The sequence below is a fragment of the Erpetoichthys calabaricus genome, chromosome 17 (genome assembly GCF_900747795.2).
Source record: "Erpetoichthys calabaricus chromosome 17, fErpCal1.3, whole genome shotgun sequence".
NCBI classification, from domain to species: Eukaryota; Metazoa; Chordata; class Cladistia; order Polypteriformes; family Polypteridae; genus Erpetoichthys; species Erpetoichthys calabaricus.
The window spans coordinates 85,043,842-85,070,392 of NC_041410.2; the positions used below are offsets into that span (position 1 = coordinate 85,043,842).

Sequence of the window (26,551 nt, forward strand, 5' to 3'; positions counted from 1 at the left end):
AGCATTTGGTGTAAGCCATCCTTTATGAATAAGCTTGTATTTAGCACTACAGCCCTGAAGACAGTTTATGAGACAACACATGGGTGATGTCCATCTATGGATCGACGACTATGAGTCAACTCGTATTTAGTGGTCAGCATAACAAAAAAACAAGCACAAAAAGGGCAAGGCATAGGAAAATGCAAAAATAAGACTCAAAGGGTATGACTAAAAAGACAAATCCAAACTGCTGTCCAGTAATCAGTAATTCCAAAAATAATATCCAATTAAACCAGAAATTCAAACAACCCTTACACAAACCTCAATGAACCTCTGAAGGACCTACTGCCCAGTCTGAAATAGAAAGTTTGGGGGGTGGTCCCTAAGTAGTGATGTCACAGTGGCCCCGCCTCTCAAGGGTTCCACCCACATAAAAAAAAAGGAGCACAGGCAAATGGGGGCGGTACCTAAGTAGTGATGTCACAGTGGCGCTGCCTCTTGAGGGTTCCACCCACATAAAAAAAGGAGCACAGGCAAAGAAAACCACACAGTATGTAAATACTAAATAATATCTGAACATAACAATATTAACAAAAATAGATAACACAAAAATGATCACTTAATGTCAACAGAAAGATCAATTAAAAGAAGAATAAATATTACAGAGTAAACAAATCCTGGCCGAAGCATAACACTGTCCTCTTTTATGTCTAAATTCAATATGGTCACCACACCTAGTAGTTGTTTTCTAAACTGAGGGGCTTTTCATCCATCCCACCACCTTAAGCAAATATCCATCCATCCATCCATTTTCCAACCCGCTGAATCCAAACATAGGGTCACGGGGGTCTGCTGGAGCCAATCCCAGCCAACACAGGGCACAAGGCAGGAACTAATCCCGGGCAGGGTGCCAACCCACCGCTGGACACACACAAACACACCAACACACCAAGCACAATTTAGAATCACCAATCCACCTAGCCTGCATGTCTTTGGACTGTGGGAGGAAACCCACGCAGACACGGGGAGAACATGCAAACTCCACGCAGGGTGGACCCGGGAAGCAAACCCGGGTCTCCTAACTGCGAGGCAGCAGCGCTACCACTGCGCCACCGTGCCGCCCCAAAGCAAATATCACAACAAGCAAAACATCAAGAATTAACCATATTGAATTCCAAATGATTTAATTGACTACCTAGCATGATCTTCTTAGTCATTCATTCCTATTAAAATCAATGGCTAGTAACCACCAGGTGGCGCCACTAAGCCCCAGATATTAGACCCAGTAATTCCCAATATGATTCTGGTTTTATCCATCCATCCATTTTCCAACCCGTTGAATCCGAACACAGGGTCACGGGGGTCTGCTGGAGCCAATCCCAGCCAACACAGGGCACAAGGCAGGGAACCAGTCCTGTTCAGGGTGCCAACCCACTGCAGGACAATTCTGGTTTTAAATAAATGATATTTATTCATCCAAAGCAGCCTTCCAATAAGCACCCTTGCAAAGATTAGCCACAATACAAATAAATCAGACAAAGACAAAGTTTTTCCTCCTTCCATCCTCCAAGAGTGTTGCCCACTGTCTCCTGATTCTGACTCCCCAGTGTGAGGAGGTGGGCTTCTTTTCAAGCGTAACCCAGGACTGCTTACCATGTCTTTGCCTTGCTGGAGCTCTTCTGGGTAACGCAGAAACAAGTGTTGCCCTCTCTTGACGGCACCCTCTGTTAGTACCCAAGAGACCCCAACACGGCTGCACTTCTGGACTCCAATTCCCATGCAACCCTACGGGTGTCCTGATTGGGATCAGCCTTGAGAAACACTGCCACCTTCTGTTTGCGGGTATGAACTGTTCCTGGAATCCACATTGAGCCAGTCCATCCATTATAGAGTGAAGATTATAGGGTGTTGTGTCTGTTGGGTTGAGTCTCCACTCCAGTGGTCCATCCATTAAGGCACCCAGTCCAGGCAAGAGATTATCCTCCATCTCGTCCATTTAGGCCTTCTGCACACTTTTGTGTCTAATCACTTTGAACAGGGCATGGCTGACCTGCCACCAAATCACATCGTCTTGTCCATATCCTTCACCTTGAGCATGTATTTACAAACTGTAACAGATAGGAGGCACTGTAGAGCCATCCACCCCCAAACCCAGAATAATACTAGTGAGGCCCAAATGTGCTAAAACAAAAGGGTTTATTATAATAAAATAAAGTGAGTTGAGAAAGTATTCATAAAGTATACCCCTTTATTCATTTGCCATTTTCACCCATCAGTCTGCACGCAATAACCCATAATGACAAAGTGAAAATGTGTTTTCAGAAAAGATAGTAAATGTGTTTAAAACCAAAAACATACAAGTATTTAAACCCTTAATTCATGACTTTATAGAAGTCCCTTTTGCCAGCAATTCCAGCTTTGAGTCTTCTTGGTAGGTCTCAGGAAGCTTTGCACTCCAAACTGGAGCCTTCTCTTCTTGAGATGTTTCTAGAGCTTGATTAGAGACCCACCTGTGGTGATTAGAAATGAATGGACATCATTTGGGAAGGCATGTGTATCCCCGTGCATAGAAGGTCCCACAATTCACACTGCATGTCATCACACAAAACAAGCCATGAAGTCCAAGGAGCGCTCCGTAGACCTCCATGATCAAATTTGTGGTGAGGCACCGATCAGGGCAAGGGGGTCCTCATCAGATCCAGTTTGGCCTCTTGTCTGAAGGACAACTTTGTATGAAATCTCCAGCTTGGGAATCAAATCTGTCACATGGAATTCCCTCCATTCTGCATAAAAACAATAAACTGGCATGTTTCATTGAGAAAGCCATTACATTTGGACCATTTTTGAAGGCAGAACTGAACTTTAAGAATGCCAGTACCTCGCAAGTCCCATGAAGAGAATAACAGGTGTCAGCGGTGGGATTGCATTTATAAGGGTTTCTCTAATAACCAATTAGCATTTCAAATGACTAAATAAAGATAAGTTAAGGGAGTTGACCATTAGGTGGGCTGACAGAATGGCTACTGGAAAAGAAGAATTGAGGCCATATGTGTTGTGAAGACGCCCTAACCCCCGACACAGACAGGCAGAACACAGGTTCAACACACAACACGGTCCCTTCTCTGCCGCCAGTCCGTCCGCCTCCACTTCCTCCTCAGGCTTTGTCTTCTTGAATGGAGTGAGGTGGCTCCTCTTATTCGGGTCCCGGGAGCGTTCCAGCTGGCTCTTCAGTATTGCCTTGAATCACTCCCAGGTGTGCTGGAGGTCCTTTAAGGGCTCTGCAGCATCCCCCTGGTAGCAAACATGGAAACCAACTGGGCTGCACCAAACTCCAGCTCCCAGCATGCCCTGCGGGAATCCGTGGTGCCACAGCTGCCCAGGAGGGCTGCCCTCTAGTGTCCCAAGGGAGGTATTACCTCACCAATGCCCTCTCCCCTGACCGCTCATCACAGTGTATAATAAATTAAAAATCTGTCATTTCAAGCAGTAATAGCCAATAGAAAAACTAGTAATATTTTAAAATCAGTTTAATGGCATCTTGATTAAATTAAAGATATCAATTTCTATCAAAAACATTAAAATATCCAAGTGATTCCAGACTTTTGACTGGCACTCGATATTTTATATACAGCTGGTCCTCGGGTTACAGCATCTCGACATACGACGTTTCGAGTTTACAACACTCACTCCCATAAAAACTTTAAAAAATTGAGACATGAGAAGGAATTAATTTAAGGATTTTTTTACACTCATTTTTTCTGTTACTACAGTACAGTGTACAGTACAGTATATTTATGTCCTTTTCCTTTTTCTGTGGCTTAGTTGTGTTTTTATGTTCTAGATTATGATTTTGCAAATGTGTTAGGATCTGACCATGGTCCTCAGCCGGAAAAGGGTGGAGTACCCTCTCAGGGTTGGGAGCGAGATCCTGCCTCAAGTGGAGGAGTTCAAGTTAGGATAGGTAAGTGACTTAGGCTAGGGTGTGTTTCAACTTACACCACAATTCGGGTTACATCACTGTTGTAAGAACAGAACTGTGATGTAACCCAAGGATCCCCTGTACTGGATGAATAAAAGGAAGGAAAAGAATGTGACCAGCCACTAACTTTTGTTCCATTTGTTTCCTTAGAATAGAGGAGGAACAAACACCGGAAGACCAATGAGGCAATTTCCCCCACACACTGAGCCACGCCCCTTTCCAGCCACTACATAAACCAGAAGTCAGCGTCCACTGCCAGACGAGCTCCAAACCCTCTGGAGGTTCTTTTGTTTTCAGACATTAAGCCAAACTTTTGTGCTTGACACGTTGGTGCTAATTTTCCACATCCTTTGGATAACAAAATTAAACAGGTTTATCCCCCAGGACCCAACCCTCATTTTTTGGATTTCCTTTGCAGGTTAGGTTTTTCTGAGATGAAGCTCAGTTCCCAGATTCCCTCCAGAATGCATAGGAGATCCCTCAGGAAGATGAGAAGGCACTGTCCTTCCAAATTTGGAGCCGTCACCCCTTATCCCAGGTTAGGTGAACATGCAGGTTAGGTGGACTGGCGAACCTAAATTGGCCCTAGTGTGTTTGTTTTCAATCTGTAATGGACTACCATCTACTGCAGGCACAGTGGTAGCTCTGTGCCAGCAATCAGAATGTTTCCGGTTCGAATCCAATTAACGTGACTCTGCTCCATTGGGCCCCTGAGCCCCTTAACCTTCAAATGCTCTGTCCTGGGTATGACGTTAATCTGCATCCAGCCCTGGAGGCAGGTCCTCCAACATGCAGGGAAAACTTGGGGGTTGGTGGAAGGATTGGCGCTCCAGCCATTGTTAAAGACCTCATACTGTTCAGTGTGGTGCCAGGTGAGGTGTCACCCGCTGCACTCGGATCTCAATCCCGGTGGTTTGCTGTGTTGTGGTGTGGTAACGTGCTGTAATCAGGGTGTGCTCCCAACCTCTACGGACTACCACCCTGTTCATGGAATTGCTTTTGCTGGGATAAGACCAGCTTCTCCAGACTAAGGGCCCCCAAGCTTAATTCTGATTCTCTTTTCTACAATATGATGTTTGTTTGAGTTTCTCTTCTGAGTCCAAGAAGATCTGCTTGGTTTGTGGATGCTCATGAACAGTAAGGAGCCTCCAAGGATTTTTCCAATGAGCTCCAGCTTAAAGTGAAACGCCTAACAGCAGATTCTTCAATGACTGGAAGGTTCAAGTGTTTATGAAAAGTTGAGAAGTGTAGCAGTGAGCTCATTGCCCGCTCCATCCTGCAGGCCACTTGGCGTTTAGTGAATTAGGACCATGGGGCCTACTTTGAAATATGCAGCGCGGCTCACTCAGAGTGCTTTATCCCAAAAACCAAAGAAGTCATCTTGTATCAAAGAGAAGGCTGAATATCAGAACTCCAGTCAACATTATGGAAGGTGTCGTAGAAGTCAAAGGCGGTGATGGTGTGAGGTGGTCAGCAGTCAAGACAATACAGAAGACCAGAGCGCCCTCTTCTGCCTAAGTAAGCCACACCTCTGACTCCCCCCAGGTCGGTGAGTGTGGCTCGGCTGTTTCTGATTTATATTGTGCAGGAACAGGTGTGCAGCTGAGGGAGAGATGTCACTTTGACCCACTGTGGTCTTTTGGGATAGGTGAGACCTCCCACTTTGAACATTCCTTTGCCCGAGGGGGTGAAAGAAAGAGAAAGCTGTCATCTGCGAATGGATTGGCTAACACAAGCCTGGAGGAGACAAACAATAAGTGAGTATGGGTTTTTCTAGTATTGGGGTCCCCCCACTTCGACACCATCCCACCATAACACCGTTTCAGAGTCCTATGGGCCCAGAATGAATTTATTAAACATGCAGTGTTAGGACTGAAACTAGGAAGCACTTCTTTCGATGAGAATCTATAGGAAAAACGTCCAAGCCATGTATTTGAAGCAGAAACGTTGACAACCTTTAAGGAGAATCCTGATCTTGACTTTGCCGATGATGCTGTGATCTTCATGGAGTCAAGGGAAGCTCTGATCGGGGCTCTCGAGAGACTGAGCGAGGGGTCTGAGTGTCTGGGCTTGTGAGTATCCTGATAAAAACCAAGAGCCAGGCCTTTAATGACCTCTTGGGCACATCCATCGTCAGTGTGTCTGTTTGCGGAGAGAGTGTCGACCTCGTCGAGAAGTTTACTTACCTCGGCAGTGACATTCAAGTCTCTGGTGACTCTTCCTATGAAGTCAATATTGGGGGGTCATGAGGTCGCTGGAAAGGGGTGTGTGGCGCTCCCGATATCTCTGCAAAAGGACCAAGGTCCAAGTCTTTAGAGTCCTGGTGCTCCCTGTTTGTGAGACATGGACACTATCCAGTGACCAGAGATGAAGACTGGACTCCTTCAGTACTGTGTCTCTTCGGAGAATCCTTGGGTACTACTGGTTTGACTTTGTGTTGCTCACGGAGACCCGAATGAGGCACATTACCTAAATTGTGAGGGAGTGTCTGTTACGGCACTACGACCATGTGGTGCGATTCTGGCTCACAAGACCCTCATTGTTGAGGACCTGAGTGGCTGGACCAGGTCAAGGGGTGACCCACGTTAACACCTGGCTGCGGCAGATAGAGGGTTATTTCCGGAGGGTAGGACTGGACCGCGTGTTTGCTTGGGGGTTTGCTAACCAGGATGCCAAGTTGTGTGTGTGGTGGGTGAGACAGCGTGATGTACCAGTACATGCTCCCCAACCTGACCTGACCTGATCTGACTGATGAGATATTGGGACAGCTTAGCTGTTAGCCAAACAAATGAGCTTGATGGACTGAATGGTCTCCTCTCATCTTTCTCGACCTTATGTTCTAGGGGTCCTCAGCCCCATAGTATCACTACAAACAAATAAAGTTAACTCAGATAGTCTCAGATTATTGGACCATGTGCCCATGTATCAAGACCACCTAATCTAAGTAGCATGAGATAAAATGTAGGAAACAACAAGGTTGTATCCACATCACAACACACCACTGACTGACCTGGAATAAGGGTCCTACTGCACTGCAGCTATTACTACATCACAACCAGGAAGTGGAGAAGATCACTCAGAGAAATAGTCGGGGTACAAACCTGACCACCCCATTTACTTAGAACTGAAAAGATGGCCATTAGGGTCCAAGAAACAAAAACAAAACAATAGATGTTTTTATTGCCCCAGGACAAAAATGAACAAATAGAAGAAGTTTGGAACCACCAGGATTCTTCATAGAGTTGACCATCCAAACTGTAACCAGGCAAAGATGGGTCTTGATCAGAACCCAATGGTCACTCTAAGAGAGTTTCAGAGGTCCTCTACTGAGATGGAAAAATCTGAAGCCTCAAAGCTGGAATTGTATTGTATTGAATTAATTAAGGGTCTCCAAACATCTATGAAGGACAGATTTCATTTCTGTTGCTCCACCGGATGCTCGTTTTTGTTCTTTATTTTGGACTTTTGGCCCGGTTGGCACCCCAACTTTTCTTCAGTTCTGCTCTCCCTCATTTGTACCTCACACATTCCAAGTATTTGGTGTAAGCCAGCGGTTCTCAATCTGTGGGGTGGGCCCCCCTAGGGGGGTGCAAAGTAACAAAAAGGGGGGCGCGAAGATGTGAAAAAAAGACAAGAATCAAAAATATGAAAAATACATCAATTGAAACCAAAACAAATTAACTTAAACTACATTCTGATACTAGAAAAATAAATATAGTGTTAGATAAATGTTGATAAAATTTAAGTAGGTATAATAAAATATGCATCTATGATATATCATTAATTAAAAAAGAACAAATTGGTATTAGTGGGCTCCTTTCAAAAAAACGTTAGGGGGGGCACGATTAAAACTGTTATGAAAACTCGGGTCGCAAATACTTAAAGGTTGAGAAACGCTATCTTAGGCCTTCCTCTTCTCCGCTTCCCTGTCAGCTCTATCCTTAGCACCCTTCTCTCCTGATACCCAGCATCTCTCCTCTGCACATGTCTAAACCAACGCAGTTCCACCTCTCTGACTTTGTCTCCCAGCTGTCCAAGGTTTTAAAGATTTTGAAGGTTTACTAATATATAATATATAAAATCCAATGTCTGTATATCTGTCCGCTTTTCACGAGAAAACTACTTAACGGATTTAGACCGGGTTTTTTTCTGTAATTTGCTTGAACATTCCGGTTGATTTTGTGGCTTCTCTCATTTCACTATGTATCAGAGTTCACTTGTGGTTTTGATTTATTTGCGCGAATCCGAGATCCACGCAGTGGGCCGAGGGGAGGGCCTCCCTCACTCACTCACCAGCTTCGGGGCGTCTAACTTGACTCTGCTAAGCTAGCGAACGAGAGAACATTTGAATTCAACTTTGTTTGATATTTAAAATAAAATGTTACTTAGGTCTTGATGAGTTTGAGTCCGGATATTCTCTTAAGTGTATGCCACATTGAAAAGATAGTTTGCAATTCAGATTGTGGATCATGATATGATTTTTTTGGAAAGATCTCCCACCCTTAATTTGACTAATCGAGTTTTCAAATTTATGTAGGATTCATTAACCCTTTGGCGAGCTACTTGGAAAGGGGTGGTGAGCTACCAGTAGCTCGTGAGCGACGTGTTGGAGACCCCTGCCATAGAGGTTGGGAGCATGCGCTGATTACAGCATGTTTGCCACACCACCTCACAGCAAACCACCAGGATTGAGATCTGAGTGCAATGGGTGACACCTCAGCACCACACTCAACAGTATGAGTTTTTTTTTTTTTTACAGTGGCTGGAGTGCCAATCCTGCCGCCAACCCCCAAATTTTTCCTACAAGTTGGAGGACATGCTGGAAGCAATTGCAGGATGGACAGACCATCATTTTCCTGAAATCTTCTTTATATAGACTGGTGTTTCCTTTGTTATGGGTTAAGGACATACGATAGCTGCTTCTCAGCTGGTGGGAAGATTGTGTGACCAGTAACTGGTGACATGGAAATGCCAATTGCTACTGTCACACCTGTGCATTGGAGGACTTCCTCACAGGCTCAGTCGAGGAAGGTAATAACCCGCCAAGGCCAGAAGGGGGCACTGCTGATAATGCTACCTTTCCTCCTTTCACGATGGTACCGAGAGGACCATTAGCTCCGCCCCTTCCAGTCCCGCCAACATAAATACCCGGGTGCACCAGGAGGAGGTGTCACTTCTGGACTAATGGAGCTCTACTAAGATCAACAAAAATCTCCACCTTTATTGCATTTTGACTGCACGTGCCTACAAGAGCTACTTCCGTTCTTCTTCTTTTGTTTCCTCGTCTTCGAATGACCCGGCTGGCACCCCAAAATCTTCTTTGCTCTCCTGTACCCAGCCACACTACATTTCAACCTGCTTGGGCTGCTGTCTTCCTTTGTGGCTGTCCGGGCACCACCTTCATTTATTTATTTATTCTTTCTCTTAACATTTTCTTTAGAAGAAACTCTTCTCGGATGTTAGGCACTATATAAAGCGTGACTATGTTTTCTAAATTCACAGATTGCCGAAGTTCCATTTCCAAAGCCGCCATCTCTTCCGTAACCCTTGAAGGCGCAGGTTAAGTGTCTAACACTTCTCTTTGGAATACGCTTATTACGGCCTGCAGCAAGGCTAAAATCACGTCCACTCCATCAACTTGTTTATAATATCGTGACCTTTCCTGGGGCGAGATGACATGCCGTTCATACTTTGAATTGACTCCATGCATCCCCAGGGACAGAGCGCTACTCCTTTCTTTTTTTTTTTTTTTAACTTTTTTACAGATTGTTTAGAAAATGTTTGAAGGGCATTTCTAAGCAAGTATGGACTTTTCAGGATAGAGCATTCCACTTGGTCAAAGCAATTTGGGTCAGTAGGTAAGATAAGTTGTGTTTTTAGGCACTTCAGTAATTCATCTTCGACCGGTGATTGCCTTTTGAACTACCAACTCTGTTGTAGGATTATCCAGGTGATAAAAGCGACACTTGATCTCGGGGTCTCGTTTGAAATATGCTTAACACCAGAATATGTACAGGAATCTTCAGGAATAGCAAACTTTATTTATTTTTTTCATTTGATGTATTTAATATGTGGTGTGAAACAAATACCAGCAGGGAGGACTGGCATCCTGCACGGTATGGGGTCAGCTTTGATTTTTATAATATATTCACACAATCGGCTAGATCTCCTCTCCATTATCAAAGACCTGTGGTTTGGTTAAATGACACCTCTAACGTTTGAGTGTGTGTGTGTGTGTGAGTGTGTAGCAGGATACCCTGAGGTGGTCTCACATCCCATCTGGGATGTGTTCTTGACTAGAGATCAAATTAAAGAGCACTCATGGGTGCTAATATGGCAAAGGAAAGCTGAGCTCCTGAGTGTCCAGACAGTTTCAAGTCAATGTGAGCTTTGAGCCTTCTTCATGGCTCTTCATCTCGCCTTCCAGTGTTGACCATTTTCAAATTACAGGCCACCTTCAATTCGTGTACGTACTTTTTAAAGAAGGAATCAAACTAACTGAACATTGCCCAATCTTTGTAAAAAACTCCAGTTTTATGGCTGTGATTAAAATTAGTGGTATTGTCTAATCCACTTATATGTGGGACAGGGAACTGATGCATATCTTGGCAACTCTGAGTGCAAGGCAGGAACCAGCCTTGGATGGGGTGCCAGTCCAGTCCTTTGCAGGGCACAATCACATACACAGCCACACTGGGTGTTTCTGAGATAGATAGATAGATAGATAGATAGATAGATAGATAGATAGATAGATAGATAGATAGATAGATAGATAGATAGATAGATAGATAGATAGATAGATAGATAGATAGATAGATAGATAGATAGATAGATAGATAGATAGATAGATAGATAGATAGATAGATAGATAGATCCATTTCTGTCTACCCTGGCCATCGGACCTTACTCCTTTTCTATGTTAACTAATGTTATCTTATTTTAATTTTGCATTTTGTCTTTTATTTTTCTTTTCTTCATTATGTAAAGCACTTTGAGCTACTTTTTGTATGAAAATGTGCTATATAAATAAATGTTGTTGTTGTTGTAGATAGATAGATAGATAGATAGATAGATAGATAGACAGACAGACAGACAGACAGACAGACAGACAGACAGACAGATAGATAGATAGACAGACAGACAGACAGACAGACAGACAGACAGACAGACAGACAGACAGACAGACAGATAGATAGATAGATAGATAGATAGATAGATAGATAGATAGATAGATAGATAGATAGATAGATAGATAGATAGATAGATAGATAGAAGGCAAGATAAATGGCAATACAATCTCATAGGTTATACCCCTAGGCCATATGGATCACTAAGTATGCTGTGCTGGTTAAAGCCTTGGCCTTTAACTCCTGAAGTGAGTTCAAATTCCACAACTGACAATGTGTGACCATGAGCAAATCAGCTTACCTGCCTATGCTCCCACTGTAAAAAAAATAAAAAGACTCAGAAATGTAACCAATTGCAGACTTGCTGTTACTTTTCTGTTAAGATGCCCCACTTGAAGAAGGTTCTTAAAATCACTAGTTGACAGAATGGACTGAGCAGATGTTCTGACTCCTTTCTAGTTATTTAATTTGGCCAGCAGGGGACACTGCAGGCTTGTGCTTATTTCTCAGATGGCTCTTCAAGTCTTGTTTTGATTTTTGTCAGGCATAAATAGTGGAACACACAAGTCCAGTTTTTTCTATAGCTGTGCTGCGCAGTTACAACAAACTAAAGGAAGGTTTGTTTCAGGATGTATTTTTCTTCTTTTTCTGTAATTCTGGTGTGTATTTTAGGTGGTATCTATCTATCTATCTATCTATCTATCTATCTATCTATCTATCTATCTATCTATCTATCTATCTATCTATCTGTCTGTCTGTCTGTCTGTCTGTCTGTCTGTCTGTCTGTCTGTCTGTCTGTCTGTCTGTCTGATCCTGCCTACTATACTAAAATTAATATCTATCTATCTATCTATCTATCTATCTATCTATCTATCTATCTATCTATCTATCTATCTATCTATCTATCTATCTATCTATCTATCTATCTATCTATCTATCTATCTATCTATCTATCATATTTAGTGCCTTTCATGTGTTTCTATCTATCTATCTATCTATCTATCTATCTATCTATCTATCTATCTATCTATCTATCTATCTATCTATCTATCTATCTATCTATCTATCTATCTATCTATCTATCTATTATATAGTGCCTTTCATATTTATTTATCTATTTGTCTATCTAGGGCCATAATGTGGGGCATCTCACCAGTGTGTCACCAGCAGTGGAGTATTAGTGGGCTTACATGGCATAGCTAGAGTGGCACAGTCCATGCCAGCTAAAATGATGGGTCGCCATTCAGACTCCGTGCCCCACTTAAAAGCGAGTTGAATGCCCAGAGACAATCATTTTTAAATGACTTTCATCAATCGGCAGCATTTTTTTAATGTACCTGGATTTAATTTCTCGTGTAATTACAGCACTGATGAGTTATGAAGAAATAAATTCTCATCGGAAGTAGAGATTCATTCTATAAACCTGTGCACAGTCAACTTTATTTTAAACATATTCTACAAAATTTCCATGATTATGTGCAGCCCAAGAGGTTCTGAAAAGTATTTCCATGAAAGGTCCACTAATGCAGCATCTTACTAATCACCCCGTTGAGCTTTAATCAATTTCCATCACGCAAAGAGTTCACGCTGAAAAAAAATGAAATTGAAATCGATAATTTTGTCCTGAATGTCATTTTTTTTTGGAGATGTCTTCGATCTTAAGTCTTAGTTGAGAATATTGTGATGAAGGACACACAGTTTTAAAGCAACCTTCTCATAATTACACTTTTCAGGATGTTACCTTTCTTGGCACTTAATGAATTTGTCTCGGGGGTCTCACCACAATTCTTGCCAACAGCAAAGTGATAAACGGGTGGGTCAGTTGGTGTGAATGAAATGGCAGTGGACTGTAAGTGGGAGAATAACCTTCTCACATTTAAACACCAATGATGCAAGTAAGTGGGCAATTTCAGATTGTCAGAACCTGGCACTGCCAGCATTTCGGTGTGAGAAATCGAGATGGCTGTTACGGTTGCCGTGGCTTGGCTGCGACCTGCCAAGGTAAACCAGGAAGCCGTTTCAATTTGATAAGGGATCAGAAAACAAAACAAAGTCAAAAAAACAAGCCAAAGTTAAAGATAGGATGTTGATAAAACCAAAACACTGAGGCTGAAAAGCAGATGAGAAAACAAAGCAAAACCGTAAGCAAAGAAACACACACAAGAAAGGTCTTGGATGGAATCCTCAATCTCACGAGACCGTGACGTGTGTGTTAATGACATCTCGACTGCTGTCCTGATTACATGGAAGGTCACAACGTGGAGTCATCCCACAATGGCAGGCCACGCTATCAATAACTTAACACAAAGTTCAAATCAGGATCAGCCATCTTACATTTTCTTACTCCAGTCGTCTCCCCTGATTTTGCCAAGTTTGTTCAGCAGGTATGGAACACCTCTCAACTAATTCTTCTTAAGTCCCTTTTGGCCAACTCAGATAGTATCCGCTGATAGCCCCTGCAAGCCTCCATCGATAAAAGCTGAGAGATCCCCAGAGCCCTCAAAGACCCTTGCTTCCTCACAGTTTGCTTCAGCTTCTCCCAGAACGTTACCCGTTGCTCGCCCCCCTGGGGACTCACCGGCCTAGTCCCTTCTCTCTTTCACACTGGTCACTCTGCTGATCCACTCATTTCAAAACCTTCTTTCATTTCTGACTTTCCGATTCTCTCTGAACTCAGTTCTTTAGACCCCGAGTGCAGGTGCTGTGCTAATCTGCCCATGGAGACATAAATGAGGGATGGCTGCACTGATTTCCCACGCAGACGTGAATAATTAATCAGCCCGCTCCCCATTAGATAGATAGATAGATAGATAGATAGATAGATAGATAGATAGATAGATAGATAGATAGATAGATAGATAGATAGATAGATAGATAGATAGATAGATAGATAGATAGATAGATAGATAGATAGATAGATAGATAGATAGATTACTGGAGTGTTACTGTATTATCAATAATACATTGTTTAAATTGTAACTTACCTCCTGCTTGTCTTTTACTACACCTAATTGCCTGAGGTTATAGATGTAAAAGGGAAGGTGGGGAGAAGTTATATACAGTGATCCCTCGCTATATCGCGCTTCGCCTTTCGCGGCTTCACTCCATCGCGGATTTTATATGTAAGCATATTTAAATATATATCGCGGATTTTTCGCTGCTTCGCGGGTTTCTGAGGACAATGGGTCTTTTAATTTCTGGTACATGCTTCCTCAGTTGGTTTGCCCAGTTGATTTCATACAAGGGACGCTATTGGCAGATGGCTGAGAAGCTACCCAACTTACTTTCTCTCTCTCTCTCTCTTGCGCTGATGTAGGGGGGTGTGAGCAGGGGGGCTGTTCGCACACCTAGACGATCGGGACGTTGCTACCTTCTGTGTGCAGCTGCTTCCTGAAGGACATGCTGCACGGTGCTTCGCATACTTAAAAGCCAAACAGCCCTATTGATTTTTTTTTTTGACTGCTTGCTTTGTTCTCTTTCACTCTCCTGACGCGCACTCCTTTGAAAAGGAAGATATGTTTGCATTCTTTTAATTGTGAGACGGAACTGTCATCTCTGTCTTGTCATGGAGCACAGTTTAAACTTTTGAAAAAGAGACAAATGTTTGTTTGCAGTGTTTGAATAACGTTCCTGTCTCTCTACAACCTCCTGTGTTTCTGCACAAATCTGTGACCCAAGCATGACAATATAAAAATAACCATATAAATATATGCTTTCTACTTCGCGGATTTTCTTATTTCGCGGGTGGCTCTGGAACGCAACCCCCGCGATGGAGGAGGGATTACTGTACTATAATACCTTATAAACAGTGGTAAGTCTGGGAGATTTGAGGCGTTCTGACAGAGGCTACATATTAATAATACAAAAAGGGGAAAGTAGAGTAAAATATTTCTCTACAAAGACAAAACAGCCGGCATGATGTCATTCCCAGCTCTAACATCCAACTTCCGAGGTAAATAGAATGCAGCTTTTCTTTCATTCACTCACCTACACTCACAAATCTGAGTTGCGCTATTTGATAACTGCACCCCGCGGTTTGGTTGTGACTCCATGTGACGTGCCATGCCAGAGGGGTTTCTGCGGGGGTTTGTTGTGTCTAATGTGGTGAAAATAATTTGACAGTATTATAGTTGGGGAAAGCGTTAAGTATTAATTGGGTTACTTTGCTTTCCTTATATATGTCTTTGTATTAGTATATAAATAGAACAGCTGTGAAGTGTGTTTGTTTTGTACATCACAACTTACAATATAATAAATTTCCTTTTATCTCTGGATATCTGATTATTATACTTTCTTTATACATTTACTGTGGTTGAGGAAAGAGAACAGCCTAGGGCAGGGATATACTTTCCTGTTTAACTATTTCTTAAATATATTTAGCCCTGGTAATATGAGGGGTCTTGTGTGACCCACAGGTTTCAAAGTAATGTAATTATGATGAGCTACAGGACTCACAAACATGACAAAAATGGTGTGAGGGGTCCAAAAAGACTTTTAAAGGCAGGGCAGTACCTTCAATAGCCAGCCCAGATGAAGCACAACTAGTCTGCCTTGCTCCTGACCTCGATCTGCTGACTTTGGCCTGGTAGGCCTAAAGTGAGGAGAATTGGCCTAACAATTCAAAATGTACTGTGCTTGGAAGTCACATAGATGAAGAAGATGGGGTGAGGGCTCCTAAAAGACTTATAAAGGCAGGTTAGGTCCTTCAATAGCCAGCCCAGATGAGATACACCTAGTCTGGCTGGCTCCTAACCTCTACCTGTTGGCTTTGGCCTGGCTAGGCCCAAAGTGAGGAGAAATGGCCTAACAATTCAAAATGTACTGCACTTGGAAGTCACATAGATGAAGAAGATGGGGTGAGTGGTCCTAAAAGGCTTATAAAGGCATGTTAGGTCCTTCAATAGCCAGCCCAGATGAGATACATCTAGTCTGGCTGGCTCCTAACCTCTACCTGTTGGCTTTGGCCTGGCTAGGCCCAAAGTGAGGAGAAATGGCCTAACAATTCAAAATGTACTGCACTTGGAAGTCACATTGATGAAGAAGATGGGGTGAGGGGTCCTAAAAGACTTATAAAGGCAGGTCAGTACCTTCAATAGCCAGCCCAGATGAAGCACAGTTAGTCTGGCTTGCTCCTGACCTCTACCTGCCGGCATTGGCCTGGCTAGGCCCAAAGTGAGGAAAATTGGCTTAACAATTCAAAATGTACTGCACTTGGAAGTCACATACATGATGAAGATGGTGTGAGTGGTCCTAAAAGACTTATAAAGGCAGGTTAGGTCCTTCAATAGCCAGCCCAGATGAGATACACCTATTATGGCTGGCTCCTAACCTCTACCTGTTGGCTTTGGCCTGGCTAGGCCCAAAGTGAGGAGAAATGGCCTAACAATTCAAAATGTACTGCATTTGGAAGTCACATAGATGAAAAAGATGGGGTGAGGGGTCCTAAAAGACTTATAAAGGCAGGTTAGGTCCTTCAATAGCCAGCTCAGATGAAGTACACCTAGTCTGGCTTGCTCCTGACCTCAATCTGCTGGCTTTGGCCTGACTAGGCCCAAAATGAGTAAATTTGGCTTGTCAATTCAAAATGTACTGTGCTTAGAAGTCACATACACGAAGAAGATGGTGTCCTGAAAGACCTATAAAGGCAGGCCAGTACCTTCACTAGGCAGCTCAAATGAGGTTCACCTAGTCCATATTGCTCCTGACCATAGCCTGCCGGCTTTGGCCTGGTTAGGCCCAAAGTAAGAAAATCTGGCTTAACAATTCAAAGTGTAAAGAAACACCTTAAAGAGATATCAAAATGCCCTACAATGGAATGGATAACCCCAAACCTCTGGCTTGTAAACAGAAAGTTAACAAGGGATCTTTATAAAGGAGGAATTTATTTTACAAAACAGGAAAAATTAGCAAAAATGCTCAAAAGAGCAAAAAATGATTTGCCCAATATGCAAGTCCAAATAAAAATAATATCTAGTAACCAGCGAAACAAGAAATAATAATAATAACAACAAAAAGACAAATAAACCAAAATCCTACTTGAGCTGGCAATCCCACTGTGGGCCATCCCACCTATTGTACACAGCTTAGACTACGCACCTTAATAAATGGACAAGTGTCAGTGTATCTGCGTGTTTGTTTGGTTGCTCACCGTCCATTAGACAGCAGATGGCACATTGCAAACTTTACCACTCCTTTTACAACTCCCAAACCAAATGCCTTATAATGGATACGCCATCTGTTGGAAAGGAAAATGCATTGCATATTATTACTACTTGTTTTATACTGGACGGTACACTGCAAACGTTAATGCTGAGGTCTACGTTGATTATTTAGATTTCAACCTGTCTTAGACGGAGACCACAGCTAGTAGACAAGATAAATATAAAGGTGAATGGGAACAACGGATACATTTTCAGGATTGCTGCCACTGTCGTCACACTATGCTCTTTGCTGACAAGGTCTGAGCCATTCGAGATAACGCCTGTGTCAGAGTTTGCTCGTTTAATATATTACTCAGCTTATCAGACATGACACAGTTAAAAGTGCATCTGTGGCCCTGCAGAACATGTGACTTTGTGTGTGATCCTGCCAGCTGATTAAGACAGCGAGCGTCTTTGTGTTCAGACGTCTCCACGGTAATGGGAGTTGGCACCGTTTAAACCATAAGAAGTTATCCACAGAGCTTTTGTCTTTGTGCTTATGGGTAAATGTTTAAGTAAGACAAATCGTGAATCATGGTCGATTATGAAGATTTCATAGCAGAGAGTATCTTTAAGCCAGGAAAAACATGACCTAAGTGAAAACTTTAATGACTGATATTGCGTGAAGCTCTTTGTGACCATGAACACACTGTAATGTGGTAAGCAGTGTGGCACAGTGGATGGACTCGAATCAAACCAGGGTGCTTGTTCAGTTTCCTCCACTGACTTACTTACTTACTTTATGCTTCATCCTAATAAGTACTGCGCTTGGAAGTCACCTTGGATAAAGGAGTCAGCCACATAGAGATAAGAATAACCTTCTCAGATCTACATAATCCAAGATCAATGAGGTCCTTCCAATATATTCAACTAAAAATAAAACTCATAAAGGATGACTTTAAGTCTGCAATTGAAAAAGTTAAACGAGCAACGGGGAAATGTTTAATGGCTTTAATAGTGTAAAGAGATGTTTACATCCAGGTGTCATTGTGAGAAGAGAATACATAACCAGCAGCTGCAAAGATGTGGTCAAATATACAGAGAAGCCCGAATAAGAAGAAGACACGAGGGCAAGCTGGAGAACCGAAACTCGGTGGCACACAGAGACTTCAGAAACGAAAATGAAGCTTAGCACTTGTCCTCCTTGTTTAGAATCTATAAAGTATATTATGAGGGACGACCTGGAGTCTCAGGTATCCCAGCCAATATTGGACCCTCACTGCCTTGCCTGGCCAGGAGGCCATTCAAAAGGAAAGTTGGCAAGGGAGCTGAGAAATTTCCCTTCTGCACCAGGACATGGACACTGCAGCAGCAATTAATCTGGAACTGGTGAACCAGCAGCCCAGGAACGACACCAAGTCTAGAAGAACAGGACAGTGGGTTATGGCCTCCTGTGAGAAGAGCACTCCCCCCCCTCATACACTGGGCTGCAGCCATGATATCTGGTGAGCCCCAGTGTTGATGCCCACAGGGCTGCATTGGAGTTATGATTTCATGGGGCTGCCCTCTTGGTTTCTCTGGGGGCCACCAAGAAGACCTGTTGGAAATTGACCACACAAGGAATCCCATGGTTCTTTCCAACCCGGAAGTGCTTCCCAAAGGAGATTGAAGTACTTCCTGGTCAGTTAGCATGAGAGAGCTGGCCTGGAGAGTCAGAGTTGGAAGAGGACTCAGACAAAACTCACCCAGGAGGAGTGGTGGCATTAAAAGTCAAGAAAAGAAAAGAAAAGAAAAGAAAAGAAAAGAAAAGAAAAGAGAAGAAAAGAAAAGAAGAAAGAACCACTGATCATCAAAGGAGCCTTGGAATAATGTAATTATTTAATAAAGGACTTTGTCCTGGAACTGTGTTTGTAGAAGTTGTGTTAAGGGTTTCTGGCTCTGGTGCTCCCCCCAGTGGCCATCATATGTATAAAATACATTTTAGTTGTTTTGGATTGTTTGGGCTGATATTTGTCTGTAAAAGTATTGGTAAAAAATAAAAAACTATTTTATTTGAACCCAGAATTGTGTTGGGTAGAATTTAGTCTGAGGTTTGAGGATAAGTGGCACCCTTTTGTGGTCTCTCTCTCTCTCTCTCTCTCTCTCTCTCTCTCTCTCTCTCTCTATATATATATATATATATATATATATATATATATATATATATATACACACACATATATAATAATAATAAATAAATAATAATAATATTAATAATAATAATTCATTACATTTATATAGCGCTTTTCTCAGTACTCAAAGAGCTATCCACACAGGGAGAAACCGGGAAGCGAACCCACTATCTTCCACAGTCTCCTTACTGTATATATGCACATATATAGTAATGTACACATGTGGACTGACCCACCTGCTGGAATTGAAGGTCCTACCTTATCCAGCCAGAAGGACACCATGCTGAAGGGAGCAAAGAGATGGAGAGCTATCCCAGTCAGGATGCTCAGGATAATGATAGGATGAGTGGAATCTGCTCTGTGGGTACAGAGAGTTCCCTCACTGGATTAGTTAGTGGTTCTCTGCTGGCTGTAAAAGTACTCTATAAAATAAAATAACTTTATTTCAGTCCAGGACTCTGGAAGTTGTGTATTTTTTTTTGGGTTCTGCTACACCCTCTACAGGCCACTCTATATATATTGTATACTGTCCACTACACTGATGGTCTCCATCCAACCTGGCAGACCTTAGGAGGACCTGGAGAGAGACGAATGGCAGAAAATCCCCAAATCCAGATGTGTGTGAAGCTTGCTGTGTCCAAACCCAAGAAGATTCTGGAATTGCTTGCAAATGGGCTTCTACAAAGTATTGTGGAAAGGCTCTGAATATTTGTGACAATTGGATATTTCAGTTTTTCATCATTGATACCATCCTCTTTTCACTTTGTCATTCTGGGGTACTGGATGTGGACTGATGGGGGGAAAAAATGAACTGAAATGATTTTAACACAAGGCTGCACCACAAATTGTGAGATAAGCGAAGGAGTCTGAATGCACTAGATGTACGTTATATGCTTCAAAGTCCTACATATTATCATCATTTGCATCCCTGCTCTTCTAGTGACCAGGCCTCCCTATGCAGCAATGACAAATATAACATCAACATTTTAATACAACAAAAAGAGAGAGAATTTTAGAAACCAATCCCTTTCTGCTATTTAGGGGTTCCATAACTCCCCACTCACAGTGGTCCAGTTTGGAGTCGTCAGTTTGCCTACCTGCGGGTCTTCTTATATGGGAGGCAACCTGGATGCACCACTGCCAATTCAGGCCAGTTTTTCATCACCAGTCCTTCTAACCCCAGGCCTCACAATTGGTTTAATATAGTGCCTTTCATACAGTATGCCATTACAAACTGCTTTATCAAGTATGTTGAAACACTTTCGCGACATCAATACTGTTATTGTTTTCTGCTTGAAAGGAGTCTGACCGAGAAATGAGAAGTGGACACCGCCAGGCCGCTTGCCCAGGCATCAAGTCAAACGGGCACGGAGCCAGCGATGCCCTGCAGAAGACAAATCCCCAGTGGCGGAGCGGAGTCCCGCTAGGTGACCGAGAGCCCTGGCTCGCGCTGAGGTCATGTGATCGCATTACTCGGGCCACCTCGCGTTGATCCGCAGCGCTTTAAGAGCCTGTGACAGTCGCGCGCTTCTTCTCATTCTTTTGATTCCATACGGGTTATTCAATGGCGACCGACGGGCAAAAAGTGGTGCTGATTACGGGCTGCTCGTCGGGGATCGGGCTGCGTCTAGCAGTGCTGCTGGCCCGGGATACTCAGCGGCGCTTCTACGGTAAGTGCGCTCCGCGCTGCGCTGCTCACCTCCTGTACGACCGCTGAAGCAACAGGGGGCTCCGGGCTCCCCGCTCGACTCACGAGTCCTTATCGTTCCTCCGCGTTGGGTTTGGATAGCGAGGAAGAAGACTTCTAGCCATGTTAGGAACTCTTATTAAATGTGCTGTGACTTTTTGGGGTATTAAAAAATAAAGTAAAAAAACGGATCCGTTTGTCCATCTGTTATATAGCGCCGTTTGTAGTGAACTTTAACTCCAAAGCGCAAAAGTTACAAGTAAACGTGGTTTATAAAACACGCCTAGGTACGCAACTTATATGTTAGTAACTTGTTATCCTTCTTTTTTTCAAAGCTCATTCACTTCATAGTAATTAGTGGTTAATACTGCAACACAAAAACAGTTCAAGGTCCATTTTGTGTCCACGCTGGAGATGTTTCGTAATTTGTTACTGTAGAAATCACCGGCAGTCATTGATGCATTTCATTTCCATAGAAAGCAATTCATCTATTAGCTGAATATACCCAAAAACAAATGTATTGCACTGGAATTTGCATACCATATTGTAATTACACAAACGTGTCTCTGTGTATTGGCAATTTACATTGTTAACAGTTTTGCCGCAATTGAACTGAAGAATGACTGACAGCTGAGCTGCCAATCATTTAACAGTCAGAAACTGGCGGAAGAATAGAAAAGTGTGCGGCCTGCCGCATTAAAATGAACGCAATCATCCATTAGAATTTAATCGTTATTAACATTAAAGTGATCTGCTTCGTTCGGTACTTTAATATATGCGATACAGTTATCTCAGACCAAAACAACTCGGACCAACTAGTCGGGCGATGTACTTATTAAGTTACAGCATGCCTATAACACAGAGCTCCAACCATATTAATAAAAACTAATATCATTGAACACACTAAAATAAAACCAGCGCATAACGAAAGTCCTGCGTGTGGTGTGATGGGAAAGACCAATTGTTTTTATTATGTACAGTGTGCCAACATGTGCCTACAGGTTCGTCAGTACCATAAATCAGCGTTCTTAACCGCCACCACCAATAATAATAATAATAATAATAATAATAATAATACTGCGGTGGGTTGCCACCCTGCCCAGGATTGGTTCCTGCCTTGTGCCCCGTGTTTGCTGGGATTGGTTCCAGCAGACCCCCGTGACACTGTGTTCGGATTCAGCGGGTTGGAAAATGGATAGATTAATAATAATAATAATAATAATTTAGTAACAATGTTTAAATGTTTGTTTCAAACAGTGCAAAAGTGTGGCAGTCATCAGAAGCAATTTGCTGCGTTACTGAGAAAGGGGGCGGTCCATATGTAAATATACTAATATTATGCAAATGTAGAATTTTGTGTTAATGTGATTTTACGGCAATAAAACGATTATTCATAAAACGGACTTACACATTAAAAATCAGTTTTAATGTAAATATACTGTACGTGCATTTTTATCTGTGAAAAAAATAACTGTTTTAACCGTTTATTGCATTACAGGGTTTTTTTCCCCACTGTAATAATATGCAGTTAATGGAATCTATCTATCTATCTATCTATCTATCTATCTATCTATCTATCTATCTATCTATCTATCTATCTATCTATCTATCTATCATCCAGCCCGCTATACCCTAACCACAGGGTCACGGGGGTCTGCTGGAGCCAATCCCAGCCAAATACAGGGCGCAAGGCAGGAAGCAAACCCCAGGTAAGGGGAATCAGCTCACCACAGGGTGCACACACACACACACACACAGCAAGGACAATTTAGAATCGCCAATGCACCTAACCAGCATGTCTTTGGACTGTGGGAGGAACCCCACGCAGACACGGGGAGAACAAGAGGCGGAGCTCAATGATGTCACTACTGTGGGACCGCCCTCAGCCTTTATATTGCAGTTAATAAGATGAGTGTCTCAAATTAATATCTATCTATCTATCTATCTATCTATCTATCTATCTATCTATCTATCTATCTATCTATCTATCTATCTATCTATCTATCTATCTATCTATCTATCCTGCCTACTATACTAAAATTAACATCTATCTATCTATCTATCTATCTATCTATCTATCTATCTATCTATCTATCTATCTATCTATCTATCTATCTATCTATCTATCTATCTATCTATCTATCTATCCTGCCTACTATACTAAAATTAACATCTATCTATCTATCTATCTATCTATCTATCCTGCCTACTATACTAAAATTAACATCTATCTATCTATCTATCTATCTATCTATCTATCTATCTATCTATCTATCTATCTATCTATCTATCTATCTATCTTATCCTGCCTACTATACTAAAATTAATATCTATCTATCATAGATATCATATGATAGAATTAAGAATTCCAATAAAGGTTGAAGCGTACATCCAATGTCAGGTACCGAATAAAACTCTGGAGGGCATATAATTTGACCGAAGACTTTGAGGAAAGTGTAGATTACGCAGTTAAGACGTGAAGCGTGTCAAAGGTACATGACAGACCCCCTGATTCACATATAGCTAAAGAAATGTCTAAATGAAAAATAATATTAACCCATAAATTTGATCTTTACGAAAGTATTATCAAATATTATGTTAAGACATGAAAATTTGAATGTGTCTATCGTTCTGAGCCACACAGTTAAAGAGCCGCATGTGGTTGCCGACCCCTGGCCTCAACTGAGCCAACATGTCCTCATTACTTACATTACAGTATAAGTCTCCTCCCTACGCATTATTATTATTGTAAAGAACAGATGTTATCACCCAGCAGCTAAACGGTGTTTGAACTAATTAATGACCCAATTAACACTTGAAGTGGGCTAGTGCCCACCAGTATGGAGTACTGGCACCTCTTCCAGTTTCCCCTTTCAGTGCTGGCTGTGTTTCTTAGTGTACCCTGTACCCACAGCACTTGAAGTTACACGGGTGAGGCCTTTGAGGGAGTGCCAGTGCATCCCCCTAATCGGAGTACCCCCAGTAGTTGGTTTCCACTTGAGGCACAGCACACATGACATTGCAGCTCCCCCTAAGTAATTTAAGGATGGCATAGAGTTAGAAAGGAACTGCAGTTCATTTACAGACAGCAGAGCAGAGCTGAAGGGAGCAGATCCAGCACCGCACTGCGCCTAATATTTTATAGTGGGACCTATGCACAAATAGCAGGGGTGAAGCAGAACTCCAGCTTGTGAGGGGCCGCAGCAGTCGCTCAGTGGTATTCTGCAATGTGTTAGTTAGCCTTTCAGTTCAGAGCACCCCCTGATGAATCGAGCACAAACGTCAAAGCAGAGAGGAAGAACAAGCACGATCATCACGGCCCACTACCATTATAAACGATAAGAACTTGTGACGACCCACGAGTGGCTTTGAAATGGCGGTACAATGTTTGACACAGAGTTATGTGTTTCGAGACTAAAAAGTTAAATCTTTACGATGAGTGCGGCCTCTACAGTAAATCAGTTCCTGTCCAAGTTCTCAGTTATTTTTTTTTTCATGAATCACTCTGTTTTGACTCAAATAATAGCTGGTGTAGACGGAGAACTTCTTTTAGGTGCTCTTCTTCTTTCATGGAGTAATAAGGTGGGAGTGTTGACTGAGTGCTCTATGTGAGAGTGGGCTCCCCCACACAAGTTAAGAAGAGCTGCAGCAGCCTCAGTGCCCACCTTCTCACTTCTGTTCCGGCATGTAACCTTCGAGTCGGATGATGAATGGAGCCCAGCACGATTACTGTAAATAAATGCGTTCTTATTGTTGCTCTGTAAGACCCTCGGCCTTTCATGAAGGGGTCATTATCATTTGAATGCACACTCTTTTCTTTTTTTTTTTTTTTTTTTTTTTTTTTTTTTTTTTTTATTTTCCATTGTATTTATTTACATTTTAAAAAGTTTGACAGAGTTACAATTGATAATAAAACAGTTGCTTTTAATACATTTCTTTACATTTTTTATTTTAATATTTTTATTTTATTAATTTTCATTGTAATCATTCCATACAAACAGATCAATTTATAACCCAACAAATTTGAGAACAAATCAAACTCCACCCCTGAGAAGGAGAGCTTAGCTAAAGGAAAATTTCTTTAAGCTTTTTAATAAGGCAACATTAGACAAAAGAAGGGGAGAAGTAAATATCTATGTGAATAAGAGATGGAGAAGGGAGTTAAATGCGATAATAGTTATTTCTCTTATTCTAAAATAATATTGATTAAATCCTACCATGTTCTGAAAAAATTTTGTACAGATCCTCTAACTGAGAATTTGATTTTTTCCAATTTCAAATAATATAAAACATCAGTTTCCCACTGACTTATCAGAGGAGAATTAGGATTCTTCCAATTTAACAGAATAAGTCTGCGTGCCAAAAGTGTAGTGAAGGCAATCACCGTTTGCTTGTCCTTCTCCAATTCAAGTCCATCTGGAAGAACACCGAACACAGCTGTTAGTGGGTTAGGAGGGATTGTGACCCCAAGGCTGTCTGAGAGGCACTTAAAAATTTTTGTCCAAAATGATGTTAGTTTGGTGCAGGCCCAGAACATGTGACCCAGTGAGGCAGGAGCTTGGTTGCAGCATTCACAGGTTGGATCCTGGCCTGGAAACATTTTGGACAGTTTTAAGCGAGACAGATGAGCTCAATATATAATTTTTATTTGAATAATTCTATGCTTTGCGCATATAGAACTCGAGTGAATTCTCTGCTTTGCTACCTTCCACTCCTTTTCTGATATATTGATTAGGAGATCTTCTTCCCAATGTCCTCTTGGATCTTTGAAAGGTAGGGACTCTAATAAGATTTTATATATTGCGGAAATAGTGTTTGTTTCCTCGGAATTGAGCAGTATTTTTTCCAGCATTGTGGAGGGTGCAAGGTGGGGGAAATCGGGCAATTTCTGTTTAACAACATTTCTAATTTGAAGATAGTAAAAGAAATGTGTAGCTGGGAGGTTAAATTTTGAACGTAATTGTTCAAAAGATGTAAATATGTTGTCTATATAAAGATCTCTGAGCATTTTAATCCCAAAACTTTTCCAGGTATTAAAAACTGGATATACTTGCGAAGGTTGAAAGAGGTGGTTCTCTTGCAGAGGTGCCACTGATAAAAGATTTTCCATCTTAAAATGCTTCCTAATTTGGTTCCATATTCTGAGTGAGTAAAGCACAATTGGGTTATTAGTATATTTGCGATAACTTTCATTTATTGGAGAGCAGAGCAGGGAATATAAAGAAGTACTACAGGATTTTACTTCTATTGCAGACCAAGCCTGTGTATGTTCATTTATTTGTGTCCAGGTTTTTATGGCTTGTATGTTTGCTGCCCAGTAATAAAACTGAAAATTAGGTAAAGCCATGCCACCTTCTGCCTGAGGTCTTTGTAGGGTCGCTCTTCGGATACGTGGGTGTTTTGAGTTCCAAATGAATGAGGTTATTATTGAATCTAACTGTTTAAAAAATGATTTATTGATATATATT

The 26,551-nt window shown here is 41.9% G+C and overlaps 1 protein-coding gene and 1 long non-coding RNA gene across 2 annotated transcripts in view; one reads left to right on the forward strand and one right to left on the reverse strand.

Moving 5' to 3' along the window:
- The window catches only part of LOC127526195 (uncharacterized), a 269,189-nt gene that overhangs the window by 26,149 nt on the left and 216,489 nt on the right, over positions 1-26,551 (reverse strand). The window lies entirely within an intron of this gene.
- Positions 20,831-26,551, forward strand: part of rdh8a (retinol dehydrogenase 8a) — a 50,435-nt gene continuing 44,714 nt past the window's right edge. The window contains exon 1 of the mRNA XM_028823024.2: positions 20,831-21,066. Coding sequence (XP_028678857.2) covers positions 20,961-21,066 — 106 coding nt within the window. The 5' untranslated portion in view covers positions 20,831-20,960. The remainder of the gene's footprint in view (positions 21,067-26,551) is intronic.